The sequence below is a fragment of the Calliopsis andreniformis genome, chromosome 4, assembly GCF_051401765.1.
Source record: "Calliopsis andreniformis isolate RMS-2024a chromosome 4, iyCalAndr_principal, whole genome shotgun sequence".
Taxonomy (NCBI): domain Eukaryota; kingdom Metazoa; phylum Arthropoda; class Insecta; order Hymenoptera; family Andrenidae; genus Calliopsis; species Calliopsis andreniformis.
The window spans coordinates 5,685,960-5,708,993 of NC_135065.1; the positions used below are offsets into that span (position 1 = coordinate 5,685,960).

The following is a 23,034-nucleotide window of genomic DNA, read 5'->3' on the forward strand; positions in this document are numbered from 1 at the left end:
AGATTAAAAAAGAAGAAATATTCCCATAAATTAATTTTCGCGTGCTAAAGTCATGAAGTGATCACGAACAGGAAGTCGTCCCTCGACATCGCTCGCCCTATAAATCCACAGAATCATGGGAAACGGCCAATTCTCAGCATCCGGCGACTTCCAATTACGTCGCATTGTGTCCACGGAATCCTCTTCGTTCCCGTTTTCAGAGCGCCGAAGAGAAAAAAAAAAAAAGGAAAAGTAAAAGAAGAGGAAGAACGAAGGGCAAAAAAATTCGATCGTAACGCGCTTCCGTATTAGAAGACTACAATGGAGAGAAGGGTGTCTGCTGTTACTTATACGGTCGTGCGCGACTGGAACGTAGCTAACTTTTGACGTGTCTCTGAATAAGGGTTCGACACACCTTGTGACACATGTCAGTCACAGGCGAATTTAGCGAATCATTGGGCAACTGGTTCCAGAGATAAGGGGTAGGTGAATTTTTCTATGCAGTTGTTTCTTTAGTTTCTCACGAAAGGAACATGTATTTGTAAACACTTGGAATAGTGTTTAGGAACACCACGATGGACAGTAGAGAGTTCAAAGTTAGCTTTGAAATACTTACGTACCACTCATTTATACTTATTTCATTGTGGATTTGTTAACTAAAATGTATATGTTTAAAAGAGGATATAATTCTCTTCTAAGATCTACAATATGATTGAAATAAATGTGTTTTAAAGACCAATGATTAAAGACCAGTCTTTGCTTGTAGCTTTGCTTTCGTGGATGTTGTATATTGATTGAAACTATACCAAGATACAGAATATTGAAACAATATAAAATATAGCCTATACTACTCAGGAAGAAATAACCTTTCAAACAGTGAAAGAATTTTCCAAATCGGTTTAGTAGTTTCAGAGTTTGCCCTGAAAAACCAAAGCAAGTTTACCTCTTTATATATTAGTGTAGAGTATAAATACCTATTAAAAGCAACTTTATCCCTTTACTCTTTATATAGAAGTATAGATTACTCATTGGAAACTAAACACTGTCTTCATATCGTACCAAAAAGAAGGATAGATAAACAAAAAGAACGATCTCCCTCAGTGTTCTCCAAAAAGATTTCAAAAACCCTGGACATAAATTGCAAAAAGAGAATTATCTGCTTGATCTCGATACAAATTTTCGTAACGACGATCTAATTGATGGGATTAACAGGGGGAAACTCTCGTCCTGAATTCTCGTTTACGGTTCACGGTCTGGTTACAGACTGTCGGCTGATAATGGCAGAATGAGGGCGGGTACTTTCCACAGTTTGTATTTATTTGTCGGCGTCGAGGGTGTCCCGAGGGTTGGTGGCATTGCCATTTAGAATGACTAGTGTTCGGGCGTCGATCGACGTGATTTCGAGACGGGGGAGTCGACTGACACGCGTGCTTTTTTAAAATTTTATTACAGAGGCTCGAATCTGTTCCTGATTTAGAAAAATGGTACTCTAGAAGCAAGATGTCAGAACCTGTTGGAAGTCCTAATTCTTAGAATCTAATAAAACCTACATTTGCTGTAGATTACAATAGTGATTTTATTGAGGGAAAGAATGCTTGTGTCCCTTGAATTTTTTTAAACTGGAGGATGAACGAGCACTCGTTCACTTGGCTTCAACGCGCCATAACGTGTTATTAATGAACAATCCTAGTATAGAGAAGCAACATGTAACTAAAATGAATTATACCCCAGTAACCATTTCAGACAAATATTCACCCAAAACCGTTTAAACAATGCCCACCTCTGCTCACAACTCCACAGCCACGCTCCACATGAAACGTGTCCAAATTCTCGCCACGAGTGTACATCGAAACAGACTCAAAAGCCGAACCACTCGGCTTAATTGAACGAAACGAGCCTCCACCGCGTTCTGCTCGCGTTCAATTGAATCGAGGCGAGCTGGTCATCGGAGTTCTCGCCTTCTGCAGACCGAGAGGTCCCAGCGGTCGTGAAACCTTGAGGAAGATCGCGGGAGCGGCACGAGGGCCATTATTTCGCTCGTGCCCGCGACCCGATCGTTCGTTTCGTCGTGTCACACGGTGGCCGTGGGTCACCCAGTAGATCCACGTTCTCATGTCCACGTCGATACTGTTATCGACTGGTGAAAGATAATCGGCACAGTCGACGCATCGTCGGCAAGTGGGCGTGCGAACGGCTGTATCGTCGCGGAATTTATTCAGCTGTCCTCAATTGCGCTGGAATTCAACGGTGAGCGACGTTGAATGGCTCCCAGATGCGCTGTAGATGCGATAAGATTCGAGATAGTCGAATCCCCTTCGAGACGATCGAATTTCTTTCGAGTTCCTTTATATAATGCCGAGGAGTTGCGACTTAATTGGTTCTAGAGGAATCGGTATCGGTGCCATTGGTCGATGAAGACGTAGGTCGACGTGAAATAGATGGAACCGATTATGGTGACGCTTTATCATAGGCAGAATATTTGGCCCCTGAAATTAGGAGGGTCGTCATAAGATATCTTCTGGATTATAGACCTTTTACAACCTACGCAACGTCTCACTAACCACGCTCCGTTTTACAGTCTTGAACGCTCGTAAAAGATATGTGAAGCGAGAAATGTTCACATAATAATGAACACCCATAAATAAAAAGAGGTACAACACCTAATACGAAAAATGTAAAAATTCTAAATAGGGTTAACATGAAATAAGCTATAATTAAAAAAAGCATATTTGGAGGGATATGCAAAAACTGCAATTCTTCTTGAAATGCTAGTTACTGTAATACTACAGTTACTATACAGTGACCATAAGAAAGTCCTCTGAACTTAGGCTACGTGATAAATACGGAACTTAGCAGATCACTTAGTCAAACTGAATGTCAGCTTTTTGGAAGTCCTATGCTATCTATGTATACATATACATTAAGATATTTAATCTAAGCTAGCTAGGGACTTTTGACGAACGATCGTACGTCTTTCCTCGTTTTCCTAGTCTAAGTCGAGAATTTAATGGGGACACTTCTATGTGATAAAATTAAGGTGATATGTCTGCGATGCCATTATTGGAGCAGCCTGAAATTTTACTCCCATGGCAACGTATGTAACTAGGTTACAGAAGTTTATGCACAGTCATAGTTTCAGAAACTCTACCAATGAAATTGAACCTATATAGAAGTTTAGGAAATAAGAAAATTCTGTGGTGACTAAGTGTTCTAGATCAATTACTCGTAATAGTAATGCATTTGAGAATTTTAAGACCTGGTTTGCTATTTTTGAAAGTTTCGAAGTGTAAGCCGTGTTTTTCAAGAATTTGTGTCCTATATTTCACTAACATTGCAGCTATTTTCATCACGGGTTCATAGACCTACTAATGATGTTTGTAGAACCTCCAGTGTTGGTGCTTATAAGTAGATTGTAGATGTTTATGCAAATTTCCATAATTCTAAATGCAATTAGAAGTACAGTAGGCTGTACTTCTCTAAGTAGATATGTAAATAGGTTAATCTAAGTAGGCTTAAGACATCTAAGTGGGCTTAGAGATTTGTTTCATCCTGCAAATAACTACTATGAATTCTATTTAACTTTGCCTTAAGATTTAACTTTTCTATTTAGCTTAGGATATTAGCTTTTGATATTATATTGATTTTAGAAGTTTTTGCATATCGAAATTTGCCATAAATGCATGAAGATTCGTAGTCTACTAATGTGTACGTTATCTGTGTCTAGATCGTAGTTCAGTGGCCATCGATCATTCTAATTTTAATTGGCCAGCTGGTCAATTAAAAACTTTCAAGTTTGCTCAAGGACCCAAATGGATCGTTAGCTGCAATGTTAGCGAAACCTTGAATACAAGATTCTAAAAGATACAGCTGCTACCTGGAACTTTGCATAATACTCATAATAGACTGCACATCTTCATGCATTCATGGTAAATTTCATTACATATGCGAAAACATACACAATCCATATAATGTACCATCACCATAATGTAAATATGATAATCATAATTACATTAGAGTCATATAATGTTCCACCAAATATCGAAAGTTGAATAAACTTTATAGTATTTAGAGACAGAAACAAATCTCTAATTAGATTGTACTTCTCCAATTCCATTTACGAAAATCAGAATTTCTTTTTCTTATTATTACTTCTTTATTTTCGGGTATGTCCTCTTAGTATATAATAACAAATTAAAAATACAAATTACTAGCTAGAGAGGACATTAAGAATGTTACATCTGCAACTAGACTCGCAACTAAATAAGTCAATTGCTTTACAGTATTTGTTGACATGTAATATACACTAGAACTCCATTTATCCGACATGATCGGAAGACATGGCTGTTCGAATAACTGGATTTGTCGGATAATAGGAGTCCACGGATCTCCTACCACGCTCTTTATTCGCTCATATAATTACAGCTAAGTTTCACATAACTGGATTTTGCAGAACATATTCAATAAATCGGGTGCTGCAACAGGTATAACGGAGTTCAGATAAATGGAGTTCTAGTACGATTCAATCTTCATTTATGCAACCAAAGAACCGAGCACGAGCCAATCAAATATACATACTAGCGAACAATCACAAATACACAATTATAAATGATAAAACACTATCAATACGCGTTTCGTCGCTGTCAGAGATCAGCTCTGCTCGTGCTCGGCTCGTCGGTAGTATAAAATCGTCTTTAAGGTCCATTTATGCAACCAACGAGTCGAGCACAAGTCAATCAAATTACATACTATCAAAAAATCACAAATACACAATTACAAATGATAAAACACTATCAATACACATTTCGTCGCTCTAAGCGACCAACTCTGCTCGTGCTCAGCTCGTCGGTAGTATAAAATGGGCTTTAAGGTCCATTTATGCAACTAACAAGCCGATCAAATATACATACTATCAAAAAATCACAAACACACAACTAGAAATAATAAAACACTATCCATACATATCTCATCGCTGTCAGCGATCAGCTCTGCTCGTGCTCGGCTCATCGGTAGTATAAAATGGGCTTTAAGGTCCATTTATGCAACCAAAGAATCGAACACGAGCCGATCAAATATAAATACTAGCGAAAAATCACAAACACATAATTACAAATGATAAAGCACTATCAATACACATTTCGTCGCTGTCAGCGATCAGCTCTGCTCGTCCTCGGCTCGTCGGTAGTATAAAATGGGCTTAAGGTCCATTTATGCAACCAGAGGGTCGAGCACAAGTCAATCAAATATCATACATCCTATCAAAAAATCACAAACACACAACTACAAATGATAAAACACTATCAATACATATTTCATCGCTGTAAGCGATCAGCTCTGCCCATGCTCAGCCCATTTATGCAACCAACGAGCTGAGCACAAGTCAATCAAATATCATAAATCCTATCAAAAAATCACAAACACACAACTAGAAATGATAAACCACTATCAATACATATTTCGTCGCTGTAACCATTTGGCTCGGTTCGTTGCCTAAATGGATCTTCATACGACTTTGCATAAACATCTGCAGTCTACATAATACAACGTCCCCGCAGCGACTTCGTCACGTGTGAACGTGGCTTAACAAAGTCACGTATGGGCCCCTATCGCGCGGCGATTCCGCGAGCCTCGACGCCTCGTCGTTTACGTAATCGCGATTACGCGCGGTGTCCTTGCCCGAGAGACGCGATTCCGCGCGCGGCCAGCCGTATCTCGTCACGCGACGCGCGTTCGCCATTACGCCGAGAATTTCCAGCGTCTCTGCTCGTCCTCTCGCGCGCCTTTAGAGCGGATAAAAAACCGGTTCCAGCGTGGCTCGAAAGTCAGAGCCGCGCCGTGAAAAATATCGGCGATTCGAGATACGCGTACCCGTCGTTGATCCTCGCGCTTCGAAGCGATTCCCTCGATTCTGCCCGCGTGTTTCGTTCCCTCGGGTCCACGGGATTTCTCGACGGTTTTGGGAATACTGTGATATCTCGAGGTTATGGCTTACTTTGTTTTGGAATAAGCAACGCGAGTTTAAATAGTAGAATTTATAATTTTGTTGCACAGTTAATAACTAATGATTTTGTATTGTATTTTGAGACAGACTTATACTATGTGTACAGGTTGAATCCACTATTTCTGATTGTGAAATGAAAACTCTAAGAGTTGATCACTTCAAGTGTTTGTAACCTTGTAACAGTTTATTAAAATTGCAAATTTTGGGACAAAATAGGGTAAATACTTCTATAGATTGAAACAAATGGGAAAGCAAACGTGGTTTGCTTTTTATTTTAGTTTTGTCAGCGTCTTATGCTCGAGTCTCGCTCGGGATAAACTGTCAGAGGGTTAAAGTTTGCTCTAATATTAATAATTTTACTCTTAATAGATATCACCAACCTATAGACACTGTAAAAGAAAATACTTTTTTCTATGCTAAAATCAACATTTATTTTAGTGGCAGTAGAGCATTAAGAATACTTCATTATTTAATTTCACTATGTACCCATTACGTTTCATTTCGGAGCACTATTATTCTTCCTCAATTTCCTCCCCTTTTAATATTTGCTTTTAGCTGCTAATAAAATTCGAGATCAGTTAATTAAATATCTCATGTAACAACTGACATTAACAGTGAATTTTTTCGAGACTCACTGTATTGAGATTTGTACGATAGAAATGCTAGCTAAAGGTTTCAAGTCTTTTCTTTACTAGATACAGTTCGATTTTATGTATTCAAGTATGTAATGCAAGGAGAATATTCAGATTGTCTCATTGCATCGACGCAGCGATGAATCGTTTGATAGCTGTCGGAGGATGTTCGAAAATTTATGCAGGAATCTCGGCCGCATTCCGTCAACATGGCGACTGTAGAACGCGGCCGAGTGAACCACCGACACTCGGTTTCGTTGGCCCATTCACTGACGATGAGTATTTTCACATAGCTTTGAGATTCTCTCTCTGCTTGCTGATATATATCTGAGACCCAACAAGTTAATGTATAAAATATAGTAGGTACATTGCAATGTAGCTTCCTGCAGTTTTCTATTGCGATCCTATTGAGCTACCAAAGAATAGAATTCTGTAAATCGAGTGATTAATCTCCAGTCTGTGTCCTATAAATTTTATCTATATCCAGCTAAGTGAATAAATTTCGTTGCAAAATAGAAAAGAAGCAACTTTGATGACAGAGTATTAAGTATTCCGAAATATTCATTTATCAATTTGTAAGTATAATTTATTTCTATGAGAAATCTTCCATTTTTGTGAACTTAAGTCGGTCTATTCGTCAGAGAACAGAGAACTCTTAGTAACTTTGCTTCTTAAGTATTGTTCTTAATTTCGTTGCCTCCTGGCTGCTTTATTTAAGTAATAAAACGAGGAATCTATTGCAAAAGATTATTTCGATCAGAGAATTAGATTTCGTGGGAAGGGTTAACTTCAATCTCCAAAATGGAGCTCTCCTTCCTCACTTGCTCCCTTTCAACAACAAGCTTGCGTAGGAATCATTTAGTCCTTTCGTGGGTATTCGAATCGCGGATTTTTTCCCATTCCTCGTTTGCTTGATGCATGAAGATCAGAAAAGACGTCGACAACATCAAAAGAAGGAATACATTATGCTCTGGCGGCCGTCCAAGGAAATCGGTCTACGCCTGGTGTTTGCGCCTCGACTTCCAACGTTACTACTCTGCCCATAATTCTCCATAATGGTAACAAATATTACTCTTGTAACATATTTTTCAGCTATTTTCAGATGTTATTTAAGCAATTCCAACCTGTCAAAGTAAATCTACAGTTTTTGGAACCCCATAGTTAAAATATCACGACGTACAATAGTAGACTGTTTACTCACTGGGACATTCGACATCCTAAGCATTTAGGTATTGGGACATTTACCTCTCGTCGACTCGTCAAACGTCAGGACCTCGTCGCCTCGACGAATGATCTCGCCGAAAGGGAGGCCTAATCCTAATCCTCGCCCTGAGCAGCGACTACCGGTTCAGAGCAGCCGCGCCTACCAGCCTCTTTTATTATCAGAGCTCCTTGGGGCTCGTGTCGAGCGGCTGCAATATGGTGACCGGCCCTTCGCGGCGCCAACGGGCATTGATTTCACGCGTGGGCCAGGACACGTCAAGGGGGGATGATATCGATCGCATCCACCCTGTGCACCGTTTCTCGCCTTCTTCGCCTCTTCCGCGCTTTTCGATCCCTTCGTAATCGCGTCTCGCCGAGGAGCGCGTTACTTCTCGAATAAGGGAAGAAACCACGAGGTTTCTGCGGCGAGAAAATCGATAGGCGATGGGTGCATCTTGCTTTCATTGTGCGCCGCTTGGGTTACCCTTTCCTGTTATTCTTGCGATTATTTTGAGGGAAAATGTTAATGGTCTATGCTACATGTTATGTAACAAAGTTATATAACTTTTTAGAAAACAGAAAAAAGACATATGTGTAATATCTGTTTTCTGTGTTTGTTATATATGAAACTTCTTTTCTAACTGTGTTATATAATATACAGTGTAGACCCACCCTTAAGCTGAAGTTATTGTTGAAGATTCTTGGAGAATTTAATTTAATTTAATTAATATAACGAGTATACCCTTTCAGTATATTACATGCATGTAGTTTACGTAATTTTAACCAAATATACAAGATGGACGCCTAGCATAATGCATTTTATATGTATTTGAAAATGATTTAGGCTTTCATTGTGCGCCGCTTGGGTTACCCTTTCCTGTTATTCTTGCGATTGTTTTGAGGGAAAATGTTAAGGTGGATCTATATTACATATTATGTAACAAAGTTATATAACTTTTTAGAAAACAGAAAAAGACATATGTGTAATATCTCTGTTTTCTGTGTTTGTTATATATGAAACTTCTTTTCTAACTGTGTTATATAATATATAGTGTAGGCTCACACTTAAGCTGAAGTTATTATTGAAGTTTCTTGGAGAATTTAATTTAATTTAATTAATATAACGAGTGTACTCTTTCAGTATATTACATGCATGTAGTTTACGTAATTTTAACCAAATATACAAGATGGACGCCTAGTATGAAAATGATTTAGGAAAAATACGAGCCCCTACGAATCTCATCACTGAGGAGTAAAATCCCTTCAGACTGTCATTATTTGGTCCATTTTCTGTCTAGGTGTCTAAGCAAGCCTACCTAAGTAAGTATTCTACTTCATTTCAAATTTTCTTATTCAATTCTGTTATTAGTGAAATCGTCATAATCGACGTCGACAATTTTGCGTACCCACCATAGAAGTTAAAATCGCGAGTCTTCATTTTTTGATGAATGCATAGAGAGGGTGGGTTTTCGAGGGTGCAGCAGGAAGATATCGGAAAGAAAAATCGGGCCGCGAGCCAACCAGCGAATCAACGGGCCACGACTGGCTGGCATATCGAGGTCATCGCGTTATGTATTCCGAGGCCTCTTTCGCCTCGTTGCCGACGATACAGAGCCGCGATGATTAACCGTAACCGAAAAAAGAGGAACAAGGGAGCGAAGTTGCGAAAAGACAACGGGCTGCAATGAAACGGCGCGATAATTAACCCACTTGCACCTCGCGTTTCACGTAGCCCAGTCTCTCGAGCGTTTGTGTGGAATTCATTGTCGCGAGAGGGGAATCACTGCCAAATCTTCGTTTATCAGAGGAGACTCGTGAGTCGTGAATTTTGGTGCTAACTGGACGATAGTTTTATACATATTATATACTTAGAATATAGAGATTAGCTAAAGGAGTTAGCTAGATTAGCTAAGAGATTATTAGGGTAGCTAACTTTTTCTTTTAATTTGGTATTATTTTTTAAAGATACCTACTTAGGCTTTTTTAATTATTTTATTGAAGGGCTTGCTGCAGCTTTTGTTTCAGAATGTTCAGAATTCCATTTTGCAGTCATTTTTGGGACAATAGAAAACGAGAAGGCTCGATAAAGTCAGAGTTAAAAATATGTATTCGATTCTTACTCGGTGGATTTCAGTTTTTTGTGTTAAAAAATTATTGTTGATGAACTTTGAAAGGCTTCAATGTTATGTTTGCGAAAAAACTGAAGGTAAAAAAGAATGTTTCCGCCCGGGATCGAACCGGGGACCTTCCGCGTGTTAGGCGGATGTGATAACCACTACACCACGGAAACGTGGTGAAAGGTTAAATTCTAGATATAGTAATTGGATCACGATAATGAGATAAATATACATACATTGTATTTTCAATATAGTTTCTAAATTAAAGGATAAATACTAGAAGATTCATCTCGTAAAAGTAAGGAAAATTAAAAAAAATGAAGTATGATTTTTGGGAAATTCAAATCTTCAAGTATTACTCCAAAAATGCACCATGACATCGTAAAATATATTTCTGTTTCTTTAACTGAAACCTCCAATATGTGGAAAAATATTAGATTGTCTTATAAGCACTGGCTCTCAATGTTATTTTACTTATAAGGACATTAATATTCGTAATTAAATTTTAATTACTGATGCCTCAAGTATAAGGGCCAATGCACATGAACGATATTTTTACACACGATCTCGCTGCGATCATATGTTTCTCTTTATTTTCCTAATTACAAACAACGAAGACAGACACACGATCGCAACGAGATCGTGCATTAAAATATTGCTCGTGTGCATTGGCCCTTATGCTTCATACGAGTTTTAATATTCAGGTAAGGTTCAGGTCAATTTTTTTATCCCAGATCTGAAACACAGGACGTGACTGTTTATAGAATGACCTAATATGAACGCAATATGTGCATCTATCTGAAACTGAAGAAAAAGAATGTCATATGGAGGCAAGAATAAAAATAGTGTCTTGTAAAATCGACTCGTCGATGATTTCTTATTTTGTTTTTGATGTTTGCATACGCTAGAAGACAAAAATAAATCGAAAGGGAAAAATAAATGTTTCCGCCCGGGATCGAACCGGGGACCTTCCGCGTGTTAGGCGGATGTGATAACCACTACACCACGGAAACGCAGTGATTGCAGTTTCCTAACAGTGTCTCGGGCCCAGTAACTACGTAGGCTGATGTAATTATCATGATTATGATACTCTCCAATAAACGATCAGACATTTCTTTTAACTATACCTGGCCAATTTTTCACTTGTATCTTAACCCTTTTAGTATCGAACAACGATACATCGTCGTTTTTTTAAGGCAAAGGTAAAGTACTTCCGTTGGCACTAAAAGGGTCAATCTTTCATATATCGATGGCTTAATGCATAAACGTTGTCCAGTTTTGCTCAAGTTTAAGATTTTATAATATAAAGTCTATTTGTAACATAATTTGAAATTTCACTAAAAGTGGACAACGTTTGCGCATTAAGCCATCGATATGAGCTGAATGTCACAGTGACTAAAGTTTCAAAGATATTTCAAAATTTGGGATGTAAGAGTCTAAATTAGTTCTCTACTTAATTTTGTAAATTATTATTGCGATATTGATAGAGGTACCACAAGGATGTTAAGGTTTCTTAATATGTGAGACAGTTGATTTTAGGAATTTATGTAGGAACCTATGCTTACAGTTGTCATATTGCGATTGAAGCATGTATGGGTCTCTATTTGAGGATCTTAGTAATCTAAATAGTAGACTCAATACTTAGAAAAAAGTTTAGTGAAGAAAGACTATAGATTTCTGAGATATGTAATCATTTAGAAGCTTTTGAGAACTGATGTTGGTTCCATATTTTTACACACACCGATTTACTTTTACAAATTTGTTATCTTTACAATACTAATGCTTGAGTAGCAACTTTGCTTGCACAAATTATCTACATAAAAGTTATGAAGAAGTCGTCGTTCAACACTTTGAAACACCATTCGCGTCATTAAATCTTCTTCATGAATACCACCTAAAAGTTAACACATACTCATATCATATACCATTTTCTAAAACAGATTATTCATTAATCACGATCACCTGCTCCATTTCACCTCAGCCACAATCTTTCCCCATTAATCAGATTACCCTTTCCCAATCTCTCTCGAAAGCAATCGGACCCAGGAACGCGTTAAACTTTCTCTCCGCCAGCGGCGTACCATCACGAAAAAGCGTCGAGTACTCCGTGACCCGACGCGTGGGGCAATTAATTAAATCCTCCGCGTGGCGAGGAAGCCGCGTGTCATTCGCGGCACGGCAGCATCGTAAATCGAAGATCCACCCGCCGGTCGACCAATCAGCGTCGCGCCACGAAATCGCCAGTCGGTGGACCAGCAGTCTGGTCCTGCTTCTCTGATCCTTTCACGAGCCGTCTATTGTCCTTGACGCTCCTCGACTCCCACGCCTTCGTCCCGAAAACCCTATCCTCTGCCCCCTCCGCTCCTTTCGCCCCTCCACGCTCGCGAACCTCGGGATCCTTCACGGCGAGAAAGGATCTCTCGCTCGAGCAGAAGTTTCCTGGCTCGTGCTCTCCTGGTAAATATTGGCTCGTGCCCCGACGACCTGAGACTCCCAACCGCGAGAGGCTCGATGGGAAGGTCGAGGACACGATGGGGTTTCCTCTGGGTGGGGGAATCATCCTCTGCGAGGATGCTCGTCTACGCGGGGGATCGATATTGCTCGACCAGCCGGAAGAATCTCGATGCGCTCGAGAGAGAGATCTATCATGGTCGATAAGAGGGATTATGTGCACCTGGATGTTTGCTTTTGTTGGTCTAGTTTTAGGTTTCAGTACGCGCGAGGAACATTTCCAGAGTATAACGCTGGCTGTTTAGCCCATTTGTATCGCAGCTCTTATTGCACGACCTGACCCTTATCACTGACGACAATTTCTTTAGGTGCCTATACGCGGGTTATTCTGTGTTTAGTAATACAGACCACACAGTTTTTGCGGAATATTCCGCTTCGTGATGCAAATGGGTTAGTGAGTCTGCTCAGTTTTGGGAACTCGAAATTTGGAGGTCTTGAAATCTGAGGACTTCAGAATTTTATTATTTATTTAGGAGTGCCTTCATAGTATTCTTTCATTATAAAATTATTGCTGCATTCATTAAGTCTTCGAATTATTTAGAGTATTTAAAGAAGGTTTACTTTCATATTAATGAAGACTAAGAAAAAAATTGCTTTTTATGGAAACGTTAAATCTTTGGAGTGTATTTAAATACGACTTTCGATTTTGCTAGGGAAATCTTCCAATGTTACTTTAGTTCTTGACTTGCCACTTAGGACGATTTCCAAGTGGAGGCTTCAACTTATCAGAGAGATTAAATATAATTTTCAATAGAATTTTAGGATTTTTGAATTAAAAAATTTCAAATTTATGAAATATCAAAGTTTTCAATTCTTGAAAAAAAGTGAGCCACAGAGAGCAGTGTTTATTGCTAATTTTTCATATATGTATTATATAAGTAATGTATCACATTCTTGTGAAAAAAGTTCCATCTAGTCAAAGATTTTTAATTTTCATTTGGTTGCATGGAAATGGTATGAATTATTTTTGAATTATTTTTTATGAAATTGCTAAAGCATGTCTCTCGCCTATAATTAATCATAAGAGAATACTGTAATGTGTACCTACCCTTATCTACAATATAGAAGACCAAAACATAATTAGTTTTCATAAAAAATCGTTAAATCTCCCAACAATCCAATAAGTTCTCAAATTGATATTGTTATTTGGAGCGTATATAAATACGATTTTCGATTTTGCTAATGAAATCCCGTGCATCCAACCCCCACAGCTCTAGCTCGCCACCCCTGTTGCGTTTTATGTCATTGGGCTTTACGGGTGTTTCACGGTGGCCGAGAGGGTGGTCCGTCAGGGTGTTTATCGACTGAGTCGTTTGGCGCCGGCGCTTATTCCACCCCCGCTGCTCGCGCTTTTTCATTTCCCTGCACCCTTGCTCTTTCCACTGCATTGCCTTTGAAACTCCGACCGCAATCAAGTAATTGTGAAACGTGTGCTACGTCTCGTTATTACATCGATGTCTCGCGGAGGTACAGCTTTATGTAATTGCAAAATTTTACGATGAAAATTGCTCGCGATGTGGAAGCTTCCCACGTTTGAACGAGTCTGAGTTTGGTCGATTCGAGGTAATAGAATAAATGATAAGAATCTAAAACTTGTGGAAACTATGAGCTCAAATTAGGGAGAAAATATTTGAGCGTTGAAAAGTGATCATGAATGATCTAATAAAATCTCTTAGAATCTTTTGAGAAGTCAAGATTCACAGGACTTTATGATCATTAACAATAACTCAAAGTAAACAGTGTCCATGTATTCAACTCCAAGCTCCCTGAATATTAAACGATCTAAGAGATCAAGATTCAAAGAAAGGATTTAAGATCATCACCAGGCTTTAAATAGAATTGATTTAACTCAAACATTAAAATATCATCGACAATTAAAAGAAAGACAGAAATGAATATAAACGTCGTGCTTAAATGTAAGCTTCCAAATGATCCAAGAGATCAAGATCCACAGGAGGTATCGACCAAACGTTCCTGGCATTCGTCGATTCCGCGCGCCAGTCGCTCGAATTTGTCAAGCAGAAATACCAACGCGAACGGCGGGGCCTTTTGTTCCCGCGTTCATCCTCCCTTTATACGCCTCTCCTTGGATCGGTTCCAGAAGTGATTTGCATCTAACGAAGCTACTTTGTTCTTGCGTGACCGTAGTCTTTCTTCGGGACTGGGGGGTCTACGTAAATATTGAAAGCTCGAGGGAGGTGGGAGTGGGTTGACAATAGAAAACATGGGGAATACAGAGTACAGTTGTGATGATGTACTCTATCAAACTTATTCCTCATTCGCTTGTCTGCTTACATACACTATTATTAAAAAGTATTCGATCACCTATCACATGTGGGCTCGATGAAACAAAAAATATAGTACAGCACAAAATACATAGTTAATTTTTTCTTGTCTATATTGATTTAACACATTTTTTTTTTATTATATTTTCAGTTTTGTAATTTTAATTTACGCGTATGTGTATTACTATTAAGTTATACGAAATACATGTTCCTCTAAATGTGTGATCAAATACTTTTAACCGGTAGTGTAAGTGACATTTTTAATATTATATATATTCTATAATTTTTACATGCTTCAAATTTCCATAAATGCATAAAAATCTAGAGTCTATAAATACATCACAAATATTATATCCTTTGTATAATGCATTATGGACCCAACCTCTAACTTACAGATCTATCACTGTTTTAGTACCTTAAAAAATTCTAGCACTGAATTTAAACCACCTTCACAACACTGTTCCACAGACCAGAAGACTCAATTTCAGTTTCTAAACAAAGAAAAAAGAATATACGCTTACGCTCGAATATTGCTGTGCATTGCAGAAAGATTTAATTATCAGCGGTAGAATCGCGTGCAGAGATCAGAAGGACCTGAAACAGGATAGCCAGAGGCCGAAGTCGGAAAAGTCACGGTCGTCGGAAGTGTCGCGTCACTGTCTGAAGGGCGAGGTTGCAAGACGACTCATTAAAACCGAATACACCGAGGCGCATCTCACAAAAAAAGGAGAGAAAACAAGGCAAAAGGAAAGACGTGGTCGGTGAACTAAGGAAGATCTGCACTCGAGGAGGATAAAAACGAGAGAAGGAAGAATATAAGGAACTCTGAGAAGAAGAATAGCTGCATCCCAGCTAATCATTAAATCAAGACATATTTGTGACGATACTTTCTCCTACGATTGATATACTTATTATTAGTTGCTTTTGATTATTTAAACCTTTCAGCTTTCCCGAAGATTGCAGGATGAGGATTGATTTTGAGCGATTGCAGGAGTGGAGGTATTAATCCTGACGACGGTGATGAGTGGTTGCTCGTTAGCAGCTCGTTAACCCTTAATTTTCGGGGAATTCCTTAATTATCGGGATCGAATGCGGAACTTGGACTCTTGGCACCTTTGGGACCTGACTTCGTCTTCTGGAAGTGTTTAAATCGCGCAACTTTGGATTGGTGATTGAACTGAGAATCTTTTTATGCTCCATGCAAATTGTCAATCATGTATCTTACTATTATCAAAGTTTCTGAAGTGAAAGTTGAACAATCTGTATGTTTGATAATTCAAACATTCTTAAAATTCAATATATATTTGAAAACTTGGATTTTTAAATATTTGAATATTTTGAATTTTTGAATTTTTGAATACTTGAAAATTTGAAATGTAAAGAGAAGCTGTAATATCTAACTGCAATATGTAGGCTAAATTTTATTTAACGATACGAGATCAACGCGCACGCGAATATTAAATTGAATGACATAATTTAATTCTACGATGAGGAATGGTGTCCCCTTTGACCTAACATCCGCTGCGCTATATTCATAACCCTCTGCAATGGGAGCTGGTGTCACGCTAGCAATTCCTACTGCTGAAAAATGATCAACAGTAATACTGGTTGACTACACAAAAATGCTACTATGGCAATTTTAACTTGAAAAAAGAACATTATAATATTAATAAATTCAGCAGATACTTATTTATCAATTAGCCAATATCGCTAATGTCCAAGGGACCACCGAATTCAACGACAGACCTAATTCGACCAGCGTTAACGATACAGCGCGCTAACGACTGGCAAAACGCGTATGCCTCACATTTCGATTAGAGGAGCATTCATTTAAGATTCAAAGCATGCTCGCCAGTAAACCGAGCAATTTGGCTGCCGTGTTCGCTGTATACGCGGCACAATTGCCTTAGCCTCTTCCACCTGAATCGTTCGTTCTGCCATCTAAGGCCTCTGCGTTTCCACTTTGCTCTGCCACAGGTCGCTCATGCCTTTGCTCTTTCTCGTTTCCCTAATCTGCTCGTGTTCGTGCGCGCACAGTGAGTAGAAATTATTGATGATCCTGTCTGTCTATAATGACAGCCCCTATGATATCCCTGAAGTATGAATGTCTGCTGCGGAGGACGAATATACTTTACATAGACACGTAATATGCTTTTTTAAATTTTGAATTTGAACTGCTTTGAAAGACTTGAGGAACCTTTTTTTAATTGATGCTAACTAAATTATTAGATGTTGAAAAATGGTTCTAATACTTAATATTACCCCTGGCAAGAAAGTTCGCGATCAAATACAATCATTTTAAATTTTATTAGCATATTAAAATTTTATTATTAATTTTAAAATTTTTATTAGCAAAAGTAACAATATAATAATAACTACATTTATAATTATTAATTTTTCAGACAAACAGAATTTAATCAAATTAAACTCTTGCCTTAATTGAATAATATTAAATGAATAGGAACGGCGACAGAAGTTTTTACACCTGGGTAATCAGCAACTTAGGTCCTATATTCATATAATAACATTTTACATTCCAAAAAGTACAATATATTTTAACAACTGCGTATTGTTGCGTTTGATCGAAAACTTTGTGTTAGAGCTGGTGTCTAATAATGAGAATTATACAGAGGAATAATCCTAAAGAAGGACATCAATAATCGAGTATTAAATTGTTTTTCTGTTTAATGAACGAAATTTAATTACCTAATATTTTGATTACTAATGATTTACATTAAATTGCTTACTCCAACACCTACCATCTATTATCTACTAGTTTCAAGAATTAAATTCCTAAAAAAATTCCTCAAAAAATACAATTAACGAATTTAAGAAAAAACAATTTCCTTTGAACTTTATTCTATCATTCCTGGATAGAAGCCATCTCATTACTTAAAATGAATGTAAGAGTAGCTGCTCGCTTCGGTACAAACAATTCATAATTCAGAATCAGGTTGATCCAAAAGTGATAGTGACGAGCGAGAACGGCACGTCGCTGGAGAGCTAACGAGGGAATTTATGCGAGTTTCCCTAAGCAGAAAGGCGACGGGGTCGTAGCAGGACCGAAATAACCGAGATTTATTTCGCGAGGGTCCGCTAAATCCTGTTAAGCAGCGCACCCATGCATCGCTGACTTGACGCCGTTCACGCGTCACCCTGAACACTTGTGATTCAACATGGATCATTGATTATCGTGTCTAACGAGTTCAATGCTATGATTGTTGGAATGTAGCATAATTGACACTCTGGGGAGACTTGTCACGAAAATTTGTATTCAGTAGACTGTGTATTTTTATGCATTTGTGGCCAATTTCAATATGAAAAACGTACAGAATTCAAATAGTGTATAAAATTCTACCAAGTATTGAAGGTTAAATCTATGTAGTATTTGGAGGGAGAAACAAATCTCTAACCAGGTTAATTCTATTTATGAAAATCGGAATGTGCATAGATATCCTAGTCCAGCAATCAATATTTAAGTCAGTAACTCTTCTTTATGCGCAAAAGATGGCAAGAAAATTTTATGTGAATCAATATTTTTGGTTTACAGCAGACTCCTTGCCAATGATATTCTACCTTTGTATGAAGTCCAACCTGGAAGCAGTAATATGATAAGGATACACTAGTATTTGTGGTATGCAAATGCGCCCCTAGCCGCGAGTGTTCCGTGTATGGAGCTGTTATATCGATCAGTCACGAGAGTCTCTGAATGGGTACATATTTTTCTGATCCAGGAATGTAATTTCCTGTTTGTTGGAGAGCGAGGAAAGTGCCAGAGAAATCAAGTAGCAAATTCTATGAAATCCCTGAAGTTTCATGATCAGTTTACAGTTTAGGATGAACCTTAAAGAAAGTCCCAAAGGGTCAGACATCTTTTTGGTCATCACACAAGAAGAGAAAAAAGAATATTATTTTGCTTTCAGTTATAATTTCGATAGGATAAAATAGACAGTGGATATCTTAACTCTTTGAAGCATGGTAGAGTCACAAGTGTCCCACCTTTTTGATACCTAAATGTACATAGAGTGACAGTTTTTATACCAGTACTTGAAGCGCAGCAATTTCCTAATAATTAAAGTAAATCTACTTCGTCAAATTTTATAGGAATAAAGCTTCCGTGAAACATGAATTTTTCTTCTCTACAATTCCGTACTTAAAAGAGTCGAATCGAATGAAAATCGAGGGATGTCGCTTATTGCTCAGAAACTCGAAAAATGATTAAACCCACTAAAATGATTGCAACAGTTATTTCACGATCATACACCCTAAAACTAAGAAACTCGAATCACTTTGCACGAATCCAAAAGTGATTGCCTCGAAGCTCGTAATTTCTGAACAAATTCTCGTTCCCTCCATCAGTACAGATTCAGTGAATTTAAACCCTCGCGTCTCGGGCCTCTCACAGCAAGGAACACTCGTCGTCGAGCGATTACAGTGATCAGAAGAGGCAGTAACGACGCGGTTCTCCATAAAACAGGAGAACCGATCGAATCGGACGAGAAAGGCTCAAGTGGCCTCTTCTAACAGGCAGCCACCCGTTCGTTTCGCGTTGCCCACGTGCGTGCCGCATATGGGACTGATTTATCGTCGAGCGGACCCCATAATTCTGTGATCGAGCGCATAATTTCACGGGACCGCAAGGAAACGATCGCAATAGCACACGAGGAGGCTATCCGAGGCCTGAATGCGCATTGTGTTGTCGCGCGACGACAGTGGAAATGAATATTTCTATGGGCACGAAGACGCGAGAGCGATTCCCGAGGCTCTCGAGCGAGGTTCAATGTTAATTCGTCCCTTCGATAATGGCGGGCGCAGTAATGAGCCTAAGGAAGTTACCGAAATGGAATTATGGGGCCTCATTTGGCGGACATCATTAGTAATACTGTATGAAATATATCCCAGCATATGAAGGTGCTTCAAAAGTAATAAGTACAGCTCAAAAAACGCGATTTCTGAATTATAGCTATAAATCATTGGGTAAATGCATCTCTGTTGGTTATAAAAAGTTTACTGGTTAACGATCGAAATTGTAGAATTTATTCAAAGAACTCTTCGAATGTAAATTATAAATTATTTAAATAAGAAGAAAATTATTGAATGCAAGTAACACATAAGTATTTTTTAGATTAGTTATTCAAGTAAGATAACTTTCATTAAAAATTTTCAAACTACTTTTTATGCCAGTATTATGTATTTAATAAATAATTTTCTCTTAAGCTCATAAATAGTTCTTTGCTTCCCCTCAAAAACATATTTCTTCGAGTTGTATCATTTTTCTAATATTATATGTGCGATATAATATAACGTAATAATAGATATTATAATATTGAAAGGAAAATTTAATCACGACTGAAGGGCAATCTACAAAAAGAGAACACAGAAATTCTCATCAAGTTTTTAAAACAAGTCAAATTATTATTCAAAGTAGTCTAAATCAGTTTAACCACTAATGACCAAGAAATAGATGCGACTTAAAACACGGGGAAAAAAGATATTAAAAAGAATATTACTCAATATATGTATCATACAATAGCATGTAATATTGAAAAATTAAAATAATCAATTTTTACTACAGAAGTTAAAAATGCACGACTGTCTGACGGTCATGGGAAAACCGTGAGCAACACATTAAAACTACATTCACTGTAAATATTACGAAATCGACTTTCGATTAAAACATCCCGATGAAATTTTCCGATAAACCTAATAATTCAGTCGTCGCCGTTCCGAAACTCCGTCTTCTGCTTAAATAATGAATCGGCGAGTCGCATCGCATGCCTCCTCGCCGTGGCCTAGGTATCGATTCATTGATTCTGGCCGTCGCCTTTGCCATTTGGCAACTTATTTGGATTTGTAATGAGGGGAAAAATCGTGAAAATGCGAGTTACCTTCTCGATAATGCGAGAAAGTGTTAATAGTTTCGTTTCTTGGTTATTCAATTATTTCTGTGAGAATATATAACTACCAAGTAAATATATACGCAGGTATATTAAATGGGGACCTATACTGCTCAACTATGGAGAAACTTCATCCACGTCTGTCCACCACACAAATCTGTAGCAGTAAGGTAAAACAACTCACGTCACATTTTCAAAAAATTTAAGCTAAAGCCTTAATTGAGATCTAAAATACACAATTTATATCTATAGAAAAAAGACAGGATATTAAAACAATTTTTTCGCTTGATGTTCAAGAAGGCAGAAGTCCATAACACAGTATTCGATATCTAGAAAACCAAAACATACGATTCAAGTAATTCCGCCTTACAACCACAGAAATAATCCTCCCCCTAAATCCCTTCCTCCTAGATCCCATCGATCGCTCACGTGCAAACGCGGCAGAGCCCTCTCCAATCTTCATCGAGCGTACCTCCCACAAATTCGACGAAAATGTTGAGGGGTCACGCAGGGGGACAGACGAGAATAGCCCCACGCACGACACCTCACACGTTATTTTTAAGTCCGCGTTCTTTCGCTGGTGCTCCGTTAATAGCCCGAGTCGCGATTCCCCCGCAGCCATCTATATAACGATAATTCACTGGTCGCTTTGACTTTTAATACCGCGAGGACGGTCGCGCAAACGAGAGGATCGCCGCGATGCTGGAACCGCGGCGTTCATGTGGCAATCTGAAATTCCTCGAGTCTGTCCCCCTCCCCTCGCCACTGACGAGCAATTTGTCGCGATAAAAGTAATCGAGGTCCCGCCGTTAGGAATCAATTTCCGTTCGCAGGTGTAATCAACTGGCCGAGCTTATGCACGCGCACCGACGCGTTTATTGGTAATTAATTGCGGTGTCGGCCGCGTAGGCGAACCGGCCGCCTCGTGGGAGTTCGATTGATGGTTAATCAACGATTAATTGTATAGAAATTACGCCTTAATGCGATCGTATCGCTTCGGCCGCGTCGAGGCGGCGGGGGCAATTTGCGGGCGTGATGCATGCTCGATTAACGCGCGGCTATTAATACGGTCGGGAATCGAGTCTTCGGTTGAAAGAAGTTCTTGCTGCGCTGGTAATCAGGGTGAGACGTGTTGCTGGTAATTGGGTGGGTACGCGGAGGCTTGGGCTCTTCGGCTGTGTGGATTGTGATAAGGTCGTGGTTCTTTGGTAGAGTGTTGCTATGTCTTGTGAGGGGGATCGAGAAACACTTGTGTAGGTATTGTAAACACGAAACATTATGTAGTAATATTGATAATGATGTTAGTAAAATTGTTATGGGATACTGATCGCCATGAGAGCCTTGTGCACGCGGAGAGGAATGAAAAGAAATGATTGCCTGCATTGCGAATGTCTGTTTTGATAGAAATATATACATACAGTAGACAGTCTAATGAGCTTCTAATTTTTTTAATAATTCAGAGGTCTGATCAGCCTTTCATTGATCACTATTTCTTACCATTTTTTAGGATGGAAAGAAACAAATCACGGTAGTTAATGGAACAGTGTTTTCAAGGAATATTCTGCCTTGCCATATTTTCAGTAACGTACAGTAAAATGTTGTAGCAAAAGGATTTCTTCAAATTAGAATTATCGTGAACAGTAGCTTCCATTTTAAGCATAATGCTAATGGCAACACAATTAAATGGAGTCGCTAATGTTCTCACAGCTAGCTTCCAAATGTGCACGAAGCCTAATATCAACAAGTGGAACGACGCGACGCCTGGATTGAATGGAGAGAGGGAAAAACATAGACGACTGTTACTTAGACTATCTATAACTTCGATTCATCCATTAGCAACTGTTCAATGTACCTTTGCGCGAATTTACCTTCTTTCCTAGTAAGTTACATACTCTGAGAAATAATAAATTCTGAACTTTAAGTAGAATTCAGAAAGCACAGAAAACGCTTAATGACATCCACCCCACAGCTACCTAAAACAATGTACTGTAAACGTTGATATTTGGAAGGAATGTGGGTCTGATCAAATCCTTGAACAGGGTCACACACATTTTCGCTATTAGCCGAATTGGCCACAACTACTAATCCCTGCCTGTATCATCGCGTGTGCCCTTCTTGGCCCTGTGCCGTCCCAGGTCTCAGCTTACAATCATTGCACAGCACATGATCCTAATACAACGTGCAATACCTCAACCCTTACTTAGGTTTCACTCCTCTAATCACTACGTCTATAAAAATGTACAATCCTCAATAAACACCTACACTTTAAAGACAGCTCGAACCAGGACTCAGTTAATTGAATCAGCATCACTTACCAAACGTTCTCCCAAAAAGCAGACTCGCCTCTCAAAACTGGATTTCGCGGTAGCAGCGTCCCCAAAGGTCCGCTGCTTAAAGCTCTGACAATCGACG

The 23,034-nt window shown here is 38.7% G+C and overlaps 1 protein-coding gene and 2 non-coding genes across 3 annotated transcripts; 1 reads left to right on the forward strand and 2 right to left on the reverse strand.

Annotated features, from left to right (window-relative positions):
- Positions 1-10,029: 10,029 nt before the first annotated feature.
- Positions 10,030-10,102, reverse strand: Trnav-aac (transfer RNA valine (anticodon AAC)). The gene has a single exon. It is a non-coding gene; the product is annotated as a tRNA-Val (tRNA).
- A 767-nt stretch (positions 10,103-10,869) lies between these two features.
- Positions 10,870-10,942, reverse strand: Trnav-aac (transfer RNA valine (anticodon AAC)). The gene has a single exon. It is a non-coding gene; the product is annotated as a tRNA-Val (tRNA).
- Positions 10,943-21,794: 10,852 nt separating this feature from the next.
- LOC143178358 (uncharacterized) lies at positions 21,795-22,799 on the forward strand. Its single transcript, XM_076376959.1, has 3 exons — positions 21,795-21,875; positions 22,130-22,501; positions 22,592-22,799. The coding sequence occupies exons 2-3, from the start codon at positions 22,284-22,286 to the stop codon at positions 22,683-22,685; spliced, it is 312 nt and encodes a 103-aa protein (XP_076233074.1). The 5' UTR covers positions 21,795-21,875; positions 22,130-22,283; the 3' UTR covers positions 22,686-22,799.
- Positions 22,800-23,034: the final 235 nt, after the last annotated feature.